Genomic DNA, 19,053 nt, shown 5'->3' with positions numbered 1-19,053 from the left:
TTTAGAGTTCCACAAAACCCATCAACGTTCCTCCACCACCCCCAACCTCCCTCCAAAATCTTTGATTGCCTTGCCCAATAAAAAGCAATCAACCTCCATCTTCCGAGGCAGGGTAGGGAGTTCCAAACTTGCACATCCCTCTGTGGCTGAAGGTTTCTCCTCATCCTAGTCTTTTAAGGGTGACCCTTAATTTTAAAACAGTCCCCCCCCCCCCTAATTCTGGACTTGCCCACAAGGGGCAACATCCTTTCCACGTCCACCTTGTCAATTGTCAGGCTGTTATATACTTAACGTTACCATTCACCCTTCTAAACTCTAATGGAATCAAGCCGAGCCTTTCTATCCATCCTTGGGAGACAACCCGCTCATTCCAACAAGGGGCTGATTTAGCACAGTGGGCTAAACAGCTGGCTTGTAATGCAGAACAATGCCAGCAGCGCGGGTTCAGTTTCTGTACCGGCCTCCCCAAACAGGCGACATGGGGTTTTTCACAGTAACTTCATTGAAGCCTACTTGTGACAATAAGCGATTATTATTATTAATTATCTAGCAAACCTCTTCGAACCTGCTTCCAATGCATAAAGAGACCAAAACTACACACAGTATTCAAGTTGTCTCGCCAATGCCCTGTATAACTGAAGCACAACATTCTTACTTTTATGTTCAATTCCTCTCACAGCAAGACACTCAAGGCAGCAATTCAACACCGCCTTCCCAACAGCAACCAGGAATGGGTAATAAATGCTGGCTTTGCAGGGATGCCGATGTCCTGCATACAAAATTATTATATTATTAAATTGAAAAAACAGTTTCACTCCATGTTCACTTTCTCCTTTCCATTAACCCAATTTTACCAGGCCTCTTTATCAGTCTCTTCCATGCATCATGCAACCTTATCCATTCTTCTGTTAATTCTACTCTACATTCAATTTCTTGCAGGTCACATGCCCTCAATACTCAACCTCCACTTATCCTGCAATGCCATGCTTAACTTACTATGCTTTGATTTCCTCACTATCCTGAGAGGTGAGTTTTTTTTTTGGGGGGGGGGGTCTGTTCACACTCTAGGTCTCATTAACTTGCCAAGCCCCAAAGAGTAGCCCCTATGGAAAAATAAACACACCAGGGCAGAAGTAGGCACAATAATGTGAATGCTAAAAATCAGAAATAAAAACCATAAATACTCAGCAAGTCTGGCAGCATCTGCGCAGATACAGAATAAATATTTCAAGCTGATGACCTTTCATCAGAATTGACAGTTTGCCAGTTGTAATGAAAGATCATTGACCTGAAACATTAACTCCACAGAAACTACAAGGCCAGAGTATTCCAGCATTTCCTGTTTTTAATCAGGGCAAACCTTGTGGACTAAACAGACAGTTTTTATGTGATCGCCTTTTCTGCTGAAGCGTTTTTCAAATAATTTGGTCACAACTTTCATGCCAAATTCCGTTGCTGTCAACAGCTCTTTAGTGCCAGCTTGGTTCAACTGGCGCACTCGCCATAGATTCATAAGCTTGGAAGTTCAAGTCCCATTCCAGAACTCGAGCATACTTAGTACTGATTTGCTGACGCAGCAGTGAAGGAGAAGCTGCACTGTTTGAGATGCTGTCCTTCAGTGAAAGTATAAAACCAAGAGCAGCAAGCTGTCGGTATCCTGGCCAACATCATTCCCTCAACCAACATCGCCAAAAGTAGATTAACCATCTATTCATCCAATTTAATTCCCACCCCCCACAGGTCACTGTCTGTGCGGAGTCTGCACATCTCCCCGTGTCTGCGTGGGTTTCCTCCCACAAGTCCCGAAAGAAGGGCTTGTTAGGTGAATTGGATATTCTAAATTCTCCCTCTGTGTACCTGAACAGATGCCAGAGTGTGGCGAGTGTTAATGTAAGCCTACTTGTGACAATAATAAAGATTATTATTACATGCCTGGACAGATTGGAGAACACTGAACGTTCAATGCTTGTAGGGATATCTGGAACCTTACTAAATGAAAAAAGCAAAGGTACTAACTGCAACGCAAAACAAAGAGAAAATACTGGAATCACTAATTTCATCAGCATCTCTGGAAAGAAGAGAATTTACTGTTTCAGAAGTGCAACCTTGATAGTTGTCAATCAGTCCAGAATATTTCCAGCATTCACTTTTTATTTTATAATCAGCTGCCATCTTCTACAGACATTGCACTCTCCAGTGTAACTGAAAATCAAACTATTTAATCTGCCAGAGGCCAGGTAACATAGAGCTCTGCGTTCCGGTACAAGAAATAGGAATATAACTGGATAACTTGTATATTAAATCAACTTGTAGGAAATGATGGTGCCATATTCGCTTTATATTGACCTTGTTATGTCTATGGTGGAACCTCAATTATCTGCTACACTGAGCAGATCACTCAAGCAGATAATCAAGAATGTTGAAAATAAGGTAGATCACTTTGCCACATCCTTGCCTATCCACCACGCCAACAGAACTTAGCTCCTGACAGGATTCTTTGCAGCAATGGCTAATTATCCAACTCCACTTCCTAACGCACTCAGCAACACCATCAACTCTCGGACGCTAAATCAAAAACATTCCTCCAAAATAAAACATTGGTTCTCCTCCCCAGCTACGGGGATAATTTTAAAAGCAGCATATACTCATGCTGGCAGCCTCTACAGTACCATTCTCAGCAAAGCTGCCAACTTTAAAACCCATATGGAGCAATCTCGGGAGTGCATTTAATCAAGCAGACTCTGTATTGATTTTAAAGCTGGCAGCTCTACAGAGATCTTGCTGGCAAGATCACCAAAGGTGAACACATACTCCTGTTAGCACCGGACTTAGTAACTGGGACACCACGACCGCTGTTCGGAGAACAAGATCAGCCATCACACCCTAGCTAATGTGTTTGGCAAATTTTATTGCTCTCTCTGGAAATGTGTGAGAAAATACTCATGAATATGTGTGAGAAAATACTTATAAATAATCAATGTGACATTGCACATTAGAACACAATCTGGCATATTTAGCCCAAATATTTTCTTTCGGGGGTCTCACAACTTGGAACTTTGTACCTCCCGTTCTTTCCCTTTTTATTATTTCTAGCCTCTCTGCGCGATGAGCCTTCAACCTTAATCTGGGCTTCTCAATTCAGAAAAAGCACAGCCACTGATAGCATTAAGTGGACCTTCCATAATATTCTCTCGGCTGGACTAATAACACAGGCTGATGAGAGGGATCTCAAGGAGGGCCCTGTACTAGAAAATAATTCTGCTGAGTTTTTATTTTAATACTACAACACAGAATAAGACACTCAGACAAGTTTCTAACTTCAAATAATTGTGACCACCACACTTCCTTTTGCATTGTAGGGATTCTATGAACTCTATTCTATGATCTTAGACAAGGTTTTTTTGAAAAACTCAACCAAACTTGAAAATCAGAAGGGTCATAAGCTTTGTGCAACATCACTATTGACAATGGGTGCAAATTATTCCAAAATAGGAAATTCTGCATTATAAAAAGTTCAATTTCTAGGCTACCAGTGCCCAACTTATCTAAAATATTGACATCTTCTGGAGGCTGCTGGGTAGAATTTTGACAGTGTCAACAATAATTAATTTTTTGGGATGTTGAAGCAGGGACTGATTTCATTGACTTTCCCCCACAAAGGTGCTTACAAATAAGACATTTTTCTGTTCTCTCTTTCCACTGCAGAAACACAATTATTGTTCCATTTGAAAAACCGTGCCGTCAGGAAATAATATTGAGAGGGGAAAGGGTAAAATAAACTTTGCGGGAGGTATTTGGTTTGGAATCCAGAGAACCGAGAATGCGGACTTTAATCAAGTGAATTCCACAGGTTGTTCCACTATGCCCCAATTTTAAAAATACCCCAAAGCCCACTGTTTTGAAATAAGGGGCTCAAACGCCAAATGGAACAAGAATGGTGTTCCTGCGGTAGGAAGAGTGTACCCAAAAAATGCCTCATTAGCAAGCACATTTGGAAAGAAATCAATGTAAGCAGTCTATGCTTTATCCAGAGGCACTTATTTCTCTTCCAATCATTTTCATTGGAAAAGTCATCAACAGTATCCCCCCCGAAATGAAGTGAGAGATCAGCCTGTCCACTTCAGAAAGTTGGCAAAGACTGCACCTCGCCTTGGTAGTGGATATATTACCTCTGTCGCTCTGGAATCCGCATCACTCACTCCCAATGCCTTTTCTGGTCATGTTAGGGTATTTAGTCTCCCTCCTGCTGCCAGCACCGACTCTTACGTAGAGCGTGTCGGTTCTAAGTTACTCTAGACCTAGGCCTTGCCCTGCTCTATTGCCCTCTCTCATGCCGCTCCCTTGCTGCCTAACCCCACACTTGTGGCCGATACTCACTGTGAACCCTTTAACTGTTGCACACTCCACTCCTGCTTAGCTTCCTTGCGAAAGCTATTTAGCCGCGTCGACAGGCCACGAGGCCTGTTTTGGAGAAGCCCCAGCCTCTCCATGGCTTCATCCGCCGCACCTTACCCCACTATCGGCCGCTTCCTCCCAGTTATCCGCGATTTCCTCATCTTCCATTTTAGCTTCTCGGCACACTCGCCCCCGGCCGCAAGGCGCACGCGTACAATCCTCTGCACGCAGGCGCAAGACGCCACCGGCGAGAAGAGCGCAGGCGCCCGTCACGGCGCCAGGGGGGACAGCGGAGTCGCGCATGCGCGGTGTGGCCTAGTTCCAATCCTGCCCTTTGAGCGGCCCGGCTCACCGGCGCATGCGCCCTGGTGGGTGCGGGAAGCCCCGGCTATAGCAATCGATCTGAGAGTGAAAAGATGGCGGTGGCAGGGCCCAACTAGCCCGAAGCAGCGGCACGGCGAGCGCCACAAACCTCGATAGCAGGCCCAAGAGAGGGCGGGGAAATCGAGCCTGGACCCAGCAACAGCCCGCGGGGAGAGAGAGGTGAGGTTTAGACCGGAGCGGGAAACTGGCAGCGCGTCTCAGAGAGTAACTGGAGGAAAGGGCGCTCTGAGGCAGAGTGGTCGAAGGAGGCCGCGGACTCGCCTCCCGCCGCCATCATGGAGATGAGGCCGGGTCCGCCAGGCGCGCTCAAACAATGCATGGATCAATAGATACAGAGAGGGTTAATGGAGCCCAGAGTCGTCAATACACTGATCAATTGATAGACAGCCAATAAACAGAGGGGCAATAATGGAGCAACACCAGGTTACCTCTGCAGGAACGAAAGAACAGATGATCAATGATCAGCGAGACACCAGGGGAAGGAGGGACAATAAGGAAACATCAGGGCTGAGTGTCGATAGGGAAATATTTGGATAGAGTTCGGTAAACAGATCGGCATTAGGGTGGGGCGAGCCTATAATGGGGATGCCCTGGAAGAGCAGGGACAATTAAGAGAAACACCAGGGCAGGGAGGGAGGATAATATACTGGGAGGTACCAGCACAGAGGGAAAATTAATAAACGCTAGCGAAGAGAGAATGATAGATGTGATTAATGGACATACATTTGGAGAGAGAAGGACAATAACAGGCAGACGAGAAGAGGAGGCTAAATATACGAAGGTACTGATCTGAGAGCTGCTAAATCCAGGACCATAGTATTGAGATAACAAGTATGTAATGAAAACTTGAGCCTTTAGTTAGGAGTGGTTAAGAAGAAACTGCCATCTCCAACATGACATTAAATGTACTGAGGGAAAACTTTGATTCATCAGAGTCCACAGCAAAGAATAGACCCGCAAAATATTCCTGGCCACAGCAGATGAGTTTTCCGCATTGAGATAAAATATCCTGCTGTCAACAGTAGATTATGGTTATTGCAGGTCAATCATCTCAGTCCAAGACATCACTGCAAGTGTTCCTTCGGGTAATATCCTATGCCGAACCATCTTCAGTTGCTTCATCAATACCTTTCCTCCATCATAAGGTCAGAAGTGGGGATGATCACCAATGTTCAGCACCAAAGTGGCAAGTTACATTTGTGCCACATGTACCAGGCAATGACCATCTCCAACAAAAGAAAGTTCAACCAAGCCCCTTGACATTCAATGGCATTGCCATTGCTGAATGCCTCACTATCCGCTGCCTGGTGTTGTCATTGACCAGAAACTGAACTGGTCCAGCCATATAAATACTCCGGCTACAAGGGCAAGTCAGAGGCTGGGGGATTCTGTGGCAAGTAACTCACCTGACTCCCCAAAGTCTGTCAACTATCTACAAAGCACAATTCAGAAGTTTGATTACTCTCCATTTGGCTGACGGAGCGCAGCTCCATCAAACTCATGCTGTGAAATAATTTTTTTAAAGTAAGAAATTCTGCTTTTTTACCAAGGCCTGAGCTAGACTTAGGGCAGGGCTCAGCTACAATGTTTGTTGCTGATGAAAATTCATTGAAGATCTCAGTAATCTCTGATCTATATTGACATACAAAAGCAAATGGGGCAAATGTATTTTTAGTGTGAGTTTAATGTTTTAAAAACTTGAAACCGGCCTCACACCACACCATGTATTGTGAAAAGGTTTAACACTGAAAAGTGAATATCCTACGCATTGTTATTCCTGAGTGTTATAAGAGCTTTGTCCAGGTTGAAGTTGACATCAGATCATGATATGAGTCAATTGTAGAACTATATTCTCTTGTCTCTACCAATCACTGTCTTTGAAATTCCCACTTCACTCCCACTGCCACCAATTTTTTTTATTCATGGGATGTGGGCCAGCATTTATTGCCCATCCCTAAATCAACCACATTGCTGATGGTCTCGAGTCATAATGTAGGCCAGACCAGGTAAGGATGGCAGATTTCCTTCTCTAATGACATTAGTGAACCAGATGGATTTTTAGGCCAATTGGCAAAGGTTTCATGGTCATCATTGGACTATTATTTCCAGATTCAAAAAAAATTATTGAATTCAAATTTCACCATCTGCTGTTGTGGGAATCAAACCCAGGAGCATTACCCTGGGTTTATCCTGGGTCTGGATTACTAATCTAGTGACAATAGCACTATGCCACCACCTTCCTCTCATCACACTGATTAGACCATTTTTTAAGATGGTGGTTATAACTTCTGATGAATGCATTAACAACATATTTAAGAAGAAGAGCATGGTAATATCATCAGAAATATTTGCAACATGCACTCAAAATAAAGAGATCAATTAGGATGATTGACAGTGGACAACTTTGCCTCTTCTTGCAAGGGAGGTGGCTTCAGTTAATCTCCCATCTAGCTTTGCATGGATCTTGTAGCCGATGTAAACATCCAAGATTGATTATAGGCTTCTCCTTTGTTTCCAGCTTCTTCACGGGGGTTATTTGGTTGAAAACTTTTGAAAATCACAGGAAGTGAATTGCCCCTAAATCTTTAAATATTTTTATTTATTTATAAATTTAGAGTACCCAATTATTTATTTTCCAATTAAGGTGTTGCTAACTTTTGGTTGGCTCTTAAATCGTAATTTGCTCTGTTTGTTTAACTTTTGCTCTAGAGTCGCCAGGTATCTTTATGATACCGCTACGAGGTTCAAGTTCAAGTAATGATCAATAACTCAACACACCAATTAGTAAGATTCAAATCAAAACACATTTATTATACACAGTAAATCACTACTCATGCATAAACTCTACTTTCTAGGCTATTCCTATCACTAAAAGGCCTATACTTAGCTTCGGACTGGCCCACTAGGTCAGGGGAACAAATGGCCTTTCGTTCAGGTCCAGAGTCTGCAGGATTCAAAAGCTGGTATGGACTGGTAGCTAGGAGCGCCTATCTCGCAGCGAGCGTTGACTTGAGACTTACTTGGTTGGCGGAAGTGAGGCAGGTCACTGTCAAGGGTTGGTTTGAGCTGCTGAGTGACCCTGCCAAAGAAGGACGATTTGAACTTGGGGGCTTTACTTTATAGTCCCCAGGGGCTTCCCGCCCTTCGGGGTGGACCCCGTACCTGGTTCCAAGTGATTGGACTGCGTTCCGATCACTTGGATCAATTTCTCCAATACTGGAGTTGTTCCCTGATCGTTGGGCGGTCCCTAAGTGTCCGTTGGCCTTCCTTTGTCTTGGCTCCTGCTGACGCCGAGGAGTCTGGCTTGGCTTTATTCACCTTAACTGTTGCCATTGTGCCTTGGAATCGCTCATTACTATGCAGATGGCTGCTGCATTACTATGCAGATGGCTGCTGGTTTCCGTGCTGTCTGGTTGTTTCACAGGTTTCAATATACATGATTTCTGTATTTGCTAGTCTTTGCCTGTGTTGGCTGAATTTCCCTTCAGCCTTTGCGGTTCTCCATTTTAAATCGGGAAGTGGCCAACCCAGGTGGCTACAAAGGGACAATTTAGTGTGGTCAATCCACCTACCCTGGACATTCTTGCGTTTTCGCGATGAGACCCATGCAGACACGGGGAGAATGTGCAAACTCCACACGGACATGATCTGGGGCTGGGATCGAACCTGGTCCTTGGAGCCGTGAGGCAACAGTGCTAACCGCTGCACCACCATGTCTCCCTTAGATATGTTTATTTAAACCAGACAATACATAAACATGAACACAATCTTTCAAAAACATACCAAAATATCCTCAGGTTGACATTTGTTTCCTTTTTTTCTCCCCTTAACCCCACCCCTGCCCGATTAAAGCTTGCCTGCCGCTTGGCCAGTTCGGCTCCAATGTCTTGGTATGTTCTGATCCGCTAGCCCTCCTAACTGCAGTCTCTAATCATCCTTGCCCACCTCAAGTCCTCTCCTCCTGGAATTAATGCATTCTTACCATCATTGCCCCCGGCGGCTCCCTTGCTCTCGGCCTCTGTCTTAATTTTTTTTTAACTTTAGAGTACCCAATTCTTTTTTTTTCAATTCAGGAGCAATTTAGCGTGGCCAATCCACCCACCCTGCACATTTTTTGGGTTGTGGGGTGAGACCCAGACAGACACGGGGAGAATGTGTAAACTCCACACGGACAGTGACCCGAGGCCAGGATTGAAACCGGGCCCTTGGTGCCATGAAGCCTAGGTGCTAACCACTGCACCACCATACTACCCCTGACCTCTGTCTTAATTAGCGATGTGCCCGGTCCACCTCTGGGACCAGCTCACCCACCAACTTTGCCAACATCTTCGAGACATAGGCCATGGCACTCATTCCTTCCACCCCCTCCGGCAGGCCTTCAATGTGTAAATTCACCTCCTTGCAGACCGCTCCCAACATCGTCACCTCCCTCCAATTCCACAATTCAATCACTGTGGTCCACGACCGCCATTTCCACCTCTTGGATCGTCGCACCATGCGCCTCCAGGCACTTCTCCACCCGCTCCATGGCCCCTGCACGAAGAAGGGCTACTGCTCCCTCAACCTCCTTCAACCAGTCCTCTTGCCAATGCTACCAAAGCTCCACCATAATCAACCCCATCAGCTGCTCCACTGGCAATGGGGCCGATGACAACAACGCTCCTGCCTCCGCCATGCCTTCTGTTACTGCATCATGCAGATTTTCCATCTCTAGAGCCATCGACTTCTGCCAGATGCAGGAAGCCGTCGACATTCCGCCTCAGAGGAGAATTCAATTCCCACCACTTATTTCACACAATTTCTGACCAAAGGGCCCATTAATAAGGCAGAAACGGCCAAAATCAAAGCCTTCAAGCAGGAGCCACCCTGTGTGCGACCGATCAGCACATGGCCGCCACCGGAAGTTCAAATTGCCCCTAACTCTGACAATTTGCTATGATCATGAATAAAGATGTCACTTGTGCTTTGCAGCCCTCAAATATTTGATATACATGGTGTGTGATAACCCTGAGAGCTATTGATGTCAGTGAGATTCCTTAATGATTTTTAGGTTCATTAGATCACATTTGTTCTGGTACATTGTAGGCATGTTGTCTCAAACAGAATCACTCCTATTCACCCACTTCAGAAGAGCAACTCCAAAGTGAGTTGGTGGTTCTAGTATGAGAGCACCTTCTGAATGTCAACATTTAAAGGAACCTAGGAAGTTAGCGTGCAGGTACAACAAGCAATCAGTAATGCAAATGGCATGTTGACCTTTATTGACAGAGGATTGTAATACGAGAATAAGAATGTCCAACTGCAATTGTGCAGGGCTTTAGAAAAAACAGATTGTGTGCAGCTTTGGTCTTTCCATTTGTGAGGAAGAATATACTTGCATTGGAAACAGTAGAGTAAAAGTTCATTAGATTGGTCTCTGGTATGAGAGTGTTGCTATGCTGAAAGGCATATTGGATCTATATTTCAATCTTCTGCCCAAAGTGAATAATCTCACACTTACTAATATTATACTCCATCTGCCACCTTCATGTGCACTCACGCAACTGGTCTATATTTCTCTGCAACTTCTTTATGTCCTCCTCACAGTTTGCATTCCCACCTAACTTTGATTCAACGACAAGCCTAAATACATTATTCTCTGACTCTTCATCTAAGTCATAATATAGATTGTAAATAGCTGAAGGCCTAGCACTGATCCTTGTGGCATTCCACTAGTTACAGTCTGTCAATTTGAAATGCACCTATTATCCCTACTCCTTACCTCCGTAACCACTCTATTCAGACTAATATATTACCCCAACTCCAATGAGCCCTTATCTTGTGTATTAACCTTTTGTGTAGCACCATATTGAATGCTTCTTTACCTGCTTCCCCACTGAGCTGCACCCCCTTGACTTTGGACCCCTCATAGGTTTGTTGGGGAGCACTGGATTTGTCCATCATTTGTATTCATGTGGAAGAACACTTTTAATCTTGATTGGTGCGACCACCAGGTGGCGACATGTAAGAGGGAGGTTGCACTTTTGGTAGCACCAGCCGGGATCTGCAATTGTTTAGGCATATTTGCCCATTTATTCGTGATCTTCATTGGAAAACGTTCTAGACCAATACAACAGGTTCACCCCGTGTCGAATTCATGCCCAAAAGGAAGGGGAAAGAAACCAGGAAACCCAGAGTAGATATTCCTTTGACGGACTCATGGAACTCTTCGATAGCAAGGATGGCAACCGCAGGGCTGCCATCATCAGCTGTCCCGATTTCAGTGGATATGCTCTTGGGTGTGCCGGCTAAGGAATTTAACATACAAATTAATATATACTTTCAGAGGCGGTGGAAGTTGGTCTCAGAGAGATTATGCAAGTCGATTGAGGAAACATTGGGCCTGGTCTGGTAGCACAGTTGCTTCAAAGCGCCAGGGTCCCAGGTTCAATTCCCAGCTTGGGTCACTGTCTGTGTGGAGTCAGCACGTTCTCCCCGTGTCTGCGTGGGTTTCCTCCGGGTGCTCCGGTTTCCTCCCACAGTCCAAAGATGTGCAGGTTAGTGGATTGGCCATGCTTACTTGCCCTTAGTGTCCCATAACGTTGGGTGGGGTTACTGAGTTACTGGGATGTGGTGGAGGTGTGGGTATGTGTAGGGTGCTCTTTCCAGGGGCCGGTGCAGACTCAATGGACCGAATGGCCTCCTTCTGCACTGTAAATTCTGTGAACTTGATAAAGCTGTCGGGGCGCTGAAAAAACATGGTGAGATTCTGGAAGGTGTTGGGGGAGGTGCTCACAAGGCATGATAAGCAGCTTGTGTCGTTAGAGGCTGAGATCAGTGGCGGCCCCTGGAAAGAGCACCCTACCCAAGTTGAAGGCGAAAGTCAACGACCTGGAAAATCGTTCAAGGAGGCAGAACCTCCAAGTTGCGGGGTTGCCGGAGGGGGTGGAGGGCCTGAATCCCACCGAACATTGGGCCCGGTCCGGTAGCACAGTTGCTTCAAAGCGCCAGGGTCCCAGGTTTGATTCCCGGCTTGGGTCATTGTCTGTGTGGGGTCTGCACATTCTCCCCGTCTACGTGGGTTTCCTCCGGGTGCTCCAGTTTCCTCCCACAGTCCAATCCACCTAACCTTCACATCTTTGGATTGTGGGAGGAAACCCACGCAAACACGGGGAGAACGTGCACACTCCGTGATGCACTATCAATTGAGACGAGAGTAGAGAGTAATCGAGGCTTTATTAAGCAGAGATGTGTTGCCTCCTGCAGCTGCTACCAAAATGGCAGCCGCTCGGTGAGCACACACATTTATACTCCGCCTACTGGGCAGGGATCTACCCCCGTACCTGTAGTACAGGAGCCTTACCTTATTACCTCTAATACACATATTATACAAACAGTGGTGACTACCACATTCACCCCCTGTTAAAAAAGGAGTCCAGCGGGGGTGGTGGAAAAACTATTGACAGGTATGTGAGAATTTTTAAAGTGTACAGTTTGGTGGAAGTTTACAAATTTAGCCGGTCGGGTGCCTTGATCCTCCGCGGTGAGCGCCGCAGTCACGGTGGTGATGCAGGCGCCAGCTTGGTCGCCTGTGACTCCGGGAGCGTGTAGTCCTCATCTTCATCCCCGGATGGAACCAATGGGAGGACAGATCGTCCTGGGGCGGGGGCTGTAGTGAGGTGCGCTGGGGGGGAGGATGGGCGGCGCCGGGGCAATCGGAGGGGGGGGGGGGGAACCAGCTGGTGCCAGGTCCCTGAGGGAGACTGTGTCTTGGCGGCCGTCGGGGTACTGCGGGTTCGCATGCAGCAGCTGTACCCTTTCGACCAACGGGTCCGCCTTGTGAAACCGCACGTGCTTGCGGAGGAGGACGGGTCCTGGAGATGCCAGCCACGTTGAGAGCAAAACCCAGCCAGGAATCGAACCTGGGACCCTGGAGCTGTGAAGCAACTGTGCTAACCAGCTTGCTACCGTGCTGCCCGTACATCGTTAGGGGATCGGTGGAGGGATTCTACCTTAGGTGGCAGCCATTTATCTCCTACTTCAGAGTTAGTAACCATAAGTGTACTTGTGACAATAATAAAGATTATTATTATCTGCCTTCTCGACTGGACATAAAGATTTCATGCAGTGTTCGAAGAAGACCTGGGGAATTCTTCCCGGTCTTCCCGTTAGCACAGTGGTCAACACTGTTGCTTCGCAGCGCCAGGGACCCGGGTTCAATTCCCGGCTTGCGTGACTGCGGAGTCTGCACGTTCTCCCCTTATCTGCGTGGGTTTCCTCCGGGTACTCCGGTTTCCCCCCACAGTCATGCTAAATTGCCCTGTAGTGTCCAAAGGTCAGTTGGGGTTGCGGGGACAGGGTAGAGGTGTGGGCTTTGGTGGGGTGCTCTTTCAGGGGCCGATGTAGACTCGATGGGCCGAATGCGCAACCAACATTGTTAAATTGCTAAAGGCAAATTGGTTGATTATTTTCTCATTGTTATTTGTGGGATCTTGCTGTGTGCATATTGACTGCTATATTTCCTACATCACAACACTTCCTAATACATAATTGGCTGGAAATATCATTGGGATGTCCCAGCATTGTAAAGGTGCTATCTAAATGCAAGTTTTTGGTTTTTACAGCACAGAAAGAATATAGTCTCAGGATCCATTTTTCTGTTGTTGGCAAGCCTTCACTGACAGCCTAACTCCAACCTTATCAACATTCATATTTCCCCAGGGTGGCCATGTACCTTTATTGGGAGGGGCTGCCTTTGACCAATATACTCGCAGATTTGAGCTGTCCATTGAGAAGCAAACCATTTTAGAGAGCAACAGTTCCATTTGGCCCGGGTTCCCATTCCCTCTCTCCTCCTCCCCATTCCCTCTCTCTTCCCTTCCCACCGCCCCAATAGCATTGACATTTTGTGTGCTGGTTTAGAAGGAGCACAATTCTGTTTCTATGTGCAGATTCTTAGCAGGTAAAATGCTGTGAAGAAATAGAACTATAGATTTGTAGTTGTTCAGATTTTCCTGGTGCTGTGATTTTTCAAAGCAAGGGATGTTGCTGAAGAATGGAATATTTTCCATTTTTGTCACCAATGTCGGTATCAAGCACTTACGTTAGCAACAAAGTAAAGCTCTCTCTACAGTGTCCCACCAAGCAGTTGTACGCGAGCAAGGGATAGAAACAGGGTAAAGCTTTCTTAGGCCCCACCTCAGAAGACAGTCCATTTCTTACATCGCTCATTCAGTGGCCTCTCTTCGAGAGAAAGCCAATTTAATAAATTAGGAATATTTTATTCTGTGGCACCCGTTCAATTTTGAAACGCAGTGAAAAAATCTGCCAATTGCATATATAATTCATCCAGTGAAAAAAAAATCCCAAATCCCTGTTGTAGACATGAATCTTGGTCAGCTGAAACATTTACTGTCAGAACATTGATTCATTCGCTGCAAGTCAACCAGGTAGCCAGATGTGAGTGTCATGAACCAATCTTAGTAGCCTGAATTGATGTAGATGTTTCTTGCTTTGTCTAAACTGGGACATTTCCTACAATCTTTTCGAAATCAGTACACTAGGATGGCAGGGTAGCGCATTGGTTAGCACTGCTGCCTCACGGTGCTGAGGACCAGGGTTCGATCCCGGCCCCGGGTCATTGCCCGTCTGAAGTTTGCGCATTCTCCCTGTGTTTGCGTGCATCTCACCCCCACAACCCAAAAGATGTGCAGGGTAGGGCAGCACGGTGGCGCAGTGGGTTAGCCCTGTGTCCTCATGGCGCCGAGGTTCCAGGTTCGATCCCGGCTCTGGGTCACTGTCCGTGTGGAGTTTGCACATTCTCACCGTGTTTGCGTGGGTTTCGCCCCCACAACCCAAAGATGTGCAGGTTAGGTGGATTGTCCACACTAAATTGCCCCTTAATTGGAAAAAATGAATTGGGTATTTTATAAAAATAAACAAACAAAAAAACATGTGCAGGGTAGGTGAATTGGTCATGCTAAATTGCCCCTTAATTGGAAAAAAAGAATTGGGCACTTTGAATTTAAAAAAGAATCAATACACTAATTAACCAAGGTGACACAACCCAAATGTCATGCTGTTTTGTGACTCCAGCTGATTTTGATTTCTCCTCGTATAGGGATGGATTTTCCACAGCACTGTCACCAGGTTTTGGAGCAATTGAATCATCAGAGGCACCTTGGGCTGCTCTGCGACTGCACATTTGTCGTGGATGGCATCGACTTTAAGGCGCACAAGGCGGTGCTCGCCGCGTGCAGCGAGTATTTCAGAACATTATTTCTGGACCAGAAAGATGTGGTGCACCTGGACATCAGCAATGCAGCAGGTGAGAATCTGGCAGGTGTGGAAGCTCGTGCTCACAGTGCAGAGGAGATGTAAAGCCATTAGCGTGAGCATGGATTAAAGTCAATATCACTTTCAACCTGATGCCTTAATTCACGTTGATCATTCTGAACCAGGGGTCTATTTAAATTCCCCTGTTTTACTTCCAGAAGGATGTTATGATTCTCTGAGTATAAGCATGCTGAGACTGAGCTCCACAGGCTAGGAAAGGGAATCTTTTATTTTTTATTTTTTTATAAATTTAGAGTACCCAATTCATTTTTTCCAATTAAGGGGCAATTTAGCGTGGCCAATTCACCTAGCCTGCACATCTTTGGGTTGTGGGGGCGAAACCCACGCAAACACGGGGAGAATGTGCAAACTCCACAAGGACAGTGACCCAGAGCCGGGATCGAACCAGCCAGTTTCCTAACCCTGGTCACTATCCAGTCGGTCCCAGTGAAAGTACCTGCATTTGAGCATCAGATAAGAACATGATTTAGTTCTGCTTTGGTGTCCTCATAGATGAATGTCAAACTGCGTCATATATATATATATGTGTGTGTGTGTGTGTATGAAGAGTGATCACTCAGATGAGGAAAGCTGACACACTTGGAACTGTTCCCAATCAAGGGGAGAGGGGAAGGGAGGGAAAATATCTAAAGTGAGATTGCATTTACGAAGTGTGCTCGCACCAAAGTGATGTAAGAAAAGTTTATGTTGACGAGCTGGGCAGCCTTTGACTTGAATTGTTCAACAATACAGAACAATCTGAAGCACAGCCTCACAACAGCATTGCTCGGTTAGATGAGGTGAAGTTTCTAGCTTTGAGTTTGAGACAAGCTGAGAAACAGATTGAAGCATTTGAAACTAATGTGGCTCAGGACTGACTAGCCAGGAGGTCTTCATGAACTACCAGGGGTGGACTGAACTCCTCAGTGGTAATAGCGTGCAGTGATAAGAACATAAGAACTAGGAGCAGGAGTAGGCCATCTGGCCCCTCGAGCCTGCTCCGCCATTCAATGAGATCGTGGCTGATCTTTTGTGGACTCAGCTCCACTTTCCGGCCCGAACACCATAACCCATAATTCCTTTATTCTTCAAAAAACTATCTATCTTTATCTTAAAAACATTTAATGAAGGAGCCTTTAATGATGTGAGATACTTTCTCATAGGTCTCGGCCAGGTGTTAGAATTCATGTACACGGCCAAGCTGAACCTAACCTCGACGAACGTTTTTGACGTACATGCAGTGGCTGGCTTCCTTCATATGCACAACATTGTCAGCACCTGTGCCTCTTTCATCGAAGGTAAGTCCTGCACACCGTCCCAGGCTATCACCAAAGAGGAGCCTTCTTTTTCGGCTAGTGGTATGTATGAAAGAGACAAAAAGGTCAGAGGCATTTTAAACCCTTATCCTGTTCATTTGTCGGGCACAAATTCTTAAAACTATTCAAAGAGCGAGTAGAAAAAATTTGTACCCTTCCTCTAACTGCGCCAATCCTGTCTCACAAACAGGGCTAGAGACTCAGAACGGTGATGGAAAACAGGAGAAAGAGCAGGTCACAGAATGCCCTGAAAAGGAAAAGAAGGACCCAGCTGATGAAGTGAGGGAGGAAGAGGCAGTGGAGTCAGAAGACGATGACACAACGATGGAGTATGAAGATGATGAAGACAAAGATTACAAGCCTGGTCAGTCGGTGCCCCCTCCATAGGCTCGTACATTTACTGTGTTTCTCTTATTGCTGCCATGAACTTTTGACCCCAGGTAGTCCGAGGCTGTGGGTGGAAGTTTGTGATCAAAGTTCAGGAGTATCTGCAAGAGAGATCTAGAATGATTCAGTAATGCTCTGCTGCATACACTGAGTCTTCATGCTGTTCAGGTTCTTGAGCTAACTGGCTTTGGGATCTCTGTCTGACTCATCTGAGACAAAAAAAAACTAAACGGGGGCAAAAGCAGCTGTTTTAAATCTATATTGTATTAGAAATTAATATTAAACTTGCAGCTACACTAAATTATCATCTGTTGTCACTCAGTGTTGAAAAAGCCCATACAGGGCTTGCTTCCCCACATTCCAGTATGCACTCTCTCTGCCATGCACCATTTATGAGTGGCGAGGTCTCTGCCAGTTTATAGGAGATTGTTGTACGGTGCAGTCCCTTCAATTTCCTTGCTGTTCTTTCTCACTCCCCCTGCCCCATTAGCGCTAGAATGAGTTGCATTTATACAGTGCTTTTCACAACTGCCGGACATCTCAAAGCACTTTACAGCCAATAAAGTATTTTTTTATGTGTAATCAATGTTATAATGCAGGAAATGTGGCAGCCAATTTGCACTCAGCAAACGCCCATAAACAGCAGTGTAATAACGACTAGATAAACTGTTTTTTCTGACATTGAGTTAAGGATAAATCTTGGCCAGGCTACTGGGGATAGGTCCTCTACTCTTAGTCAAAATATTGTCATGGGATCTTTTAGAAGAACCCAACCTGCCTCGGTTCAACATCCAAAAGACGACACCTTCAACACTGCGGCACTCCTTCAGGGCTGCACTGGAGTGTGAGCCTTTTTGTGTTGAGACTCCATAATGAAACTTGGACCCAGAACCTTGTGAAATGATTAGGCTGTGTCTCGGAGCCCAGCATCAAGGTTTGTAACACTCTCTGCACAGTTTAATGCACCAATGCGCTGTGCTGCCAGCCAGTCAAATTCATGTTTTTTCATTTGCACTTCCAACTGATTTATCGCCTCGTTAAGGGTGCGTCTGCATGTAGCTTACTTCTGTCTCTGTGACTCATCTCTGGTGATGTTTCCCAATAGGCGACATGGTGAAAGATGCCGTCTCAAAGATATATGGTAAACGGCGACATCTTCCTGCCAGGAAAAGCACTTCAAATGACACCAAAGAATGCAACACTTCAGAGAATCCTGAAGAAGGTATTGTCTTCAGTCTGTAATGCCATCAGTTGGGTTGTAACCTTTTCGGATGGGCGCAGTGTCATTTTATTTTTTTTTAATGTGCCCTTTCGTACGATAACTCTCCCTGATCTGGAATACTCAGGTGAACACGATAAATCTGAGCTCTTGACTGTTCAGCGAGACCCTCTTGTCTGTCAATATTAGATTGGTACCAACCAATTAGACATTCAATGATCACCATGCTTACCCAACAATTAATCTGTTTCAATTTTTAAGAAAGAGTAAGTGGATGGCAGCACGGTGGCGCAGTGGTTAGCACTGCTGCCTCACGGTGCCGAGATCCCAGATTCAATCCCGGCCCTGGGTCACTGGCCGTGTGGAGTTTGCACATTCTCCCGATGTTTGTGTGGGTTTCACCCCCACAACCAAAGATGTGCAGGGTAGGTGGATTGGACACGCTAAATTCCCCCTTAATAAGAAAAAATGAATTGGGTACTCTAAATCTTTTTTAAAAAGATAGGGTAAGTGGGAGATAAACAGTGAGCCAGTGCATGGAAGAGATGTCAACTTTACTTTTCTTTTTATTCCCAAGCAATGTCCCTGTTTCTCTCCTTGCTGATTCTTTCTGGCTTATAGTTACATAGGCACCTCATCTAACTGGCCATTCTTTATATGAAAGCCTAAACAGTGAGCGTTGACAGATATCAAATGTGGTGTTAAAGCCTGATTCTCTTCTTGCACAGCATATAAACACACACGCCTTCCAAAAGGAGTCACTGAATGGAGATCAGGGGTAAGAACCAAATTTTTCCTTTCCCTGCCCCAAGGCAACTGAGGCAGATGAGATCAGCTAACATAACACAGACCAGGGGTATAACCTGCAACTGTACGACCGGGCAGCTTATTTAAAGTGCTCAATTTTCTTTTCCAATTAAGGGGTAATTTAGTGTGGCCAACTCACCTAGCCTGCACACCTTTGGGTTGCGGGGACAAGACCCACTCAGACACCGGGAGAATGTGCAAACTCCACATGGACAGTGACCTAGAGCCGAG

General features: G+C 45.7%; 2 protein-coding genes across 4 annotated transcripts in view; one reads left to right on the top strand and one right to left on the bottom strand.

The window, feature by feature from the left end:
* The window catches only part of szrd1 (SUZ RNA binding domain containing 1), a 39,207-nt gene extending 34,508 nt beyond the window's left edge, over window positions 1-4,699 (bottom strand). Inside the window, exon 1 of the mRNA XM_072478324.1 lies at window positions 4,513-4,699. Within this exon, the coding sequence (XP_072334425.1) occupies window positions 4,513-4,698 (186 nt within the window). The 5' untranslated portion in view covers window position 4,699. The remainder of the gene's footprint in view (window positions 1-4,512) is intronic.
* An 87-nt stretch (window positions 4,700-4,786) lies between these two features.
* The window catches only part of zbtb17 (zinc finger and BTB domain containing 17), a 39,869-nt gene continuing 25,602 nt past the window's right edge, over window positions 4,787-19,053 (top strand). For 2 of the 3 annotated variants that reach the window (XM_072478322.1, XM_072478320.1), the window contains exons 1-5: window positions 4,787-4,938; window positions 14,879-15,085; window positions 16,257-16,391; window positions 16,600-16,773; window positions 17,902-18,018. In XM_072478322.1, the coding sequence (XP_072334423.1) occupies window positions 14,881-15,085; window positions 16,257-16,391; window positions 16,600-16,773; window positions 17,902-18,018 (631 nt within the window). In that variant the 5' untranslated portion in view covers window positions 4,787-4,938; window positions 14,879-14,880. Of the gene's footprint in view, window positions 4,939-11,104; window positions 11,316-14,878; window positions 15,086-16,256; window positions 16,392-16,599; window positions 16,774-17,901; window positions 18,019-19,053 lie in introns of all 3 variants that reach the window. The other variant, XM_072478321.1, reaches the window with a different exon arrangement.

Source organism: Scyliorhinus torazame, chromosome 16 (assembly GCF_047496885.1).
Source record: "Scyliorhinus torazame isolate Kashiwa2021f chromosome 16, sScyTor2.1, whole genome shotgun sequence".
In the NCBI taxonomy this organism is placed as follows: Eukaryota; Metazoa; Chordata; class Chondrichthyes; order Carcharhiniformes; family Scyliorhinidae; genus Scyliorhinus; species Scyliorhinus torazame.
Note: the sequence above shows the minus strand (reverse complement) of the source record. Positions and strands in the feature narration are given on the sequence as shown.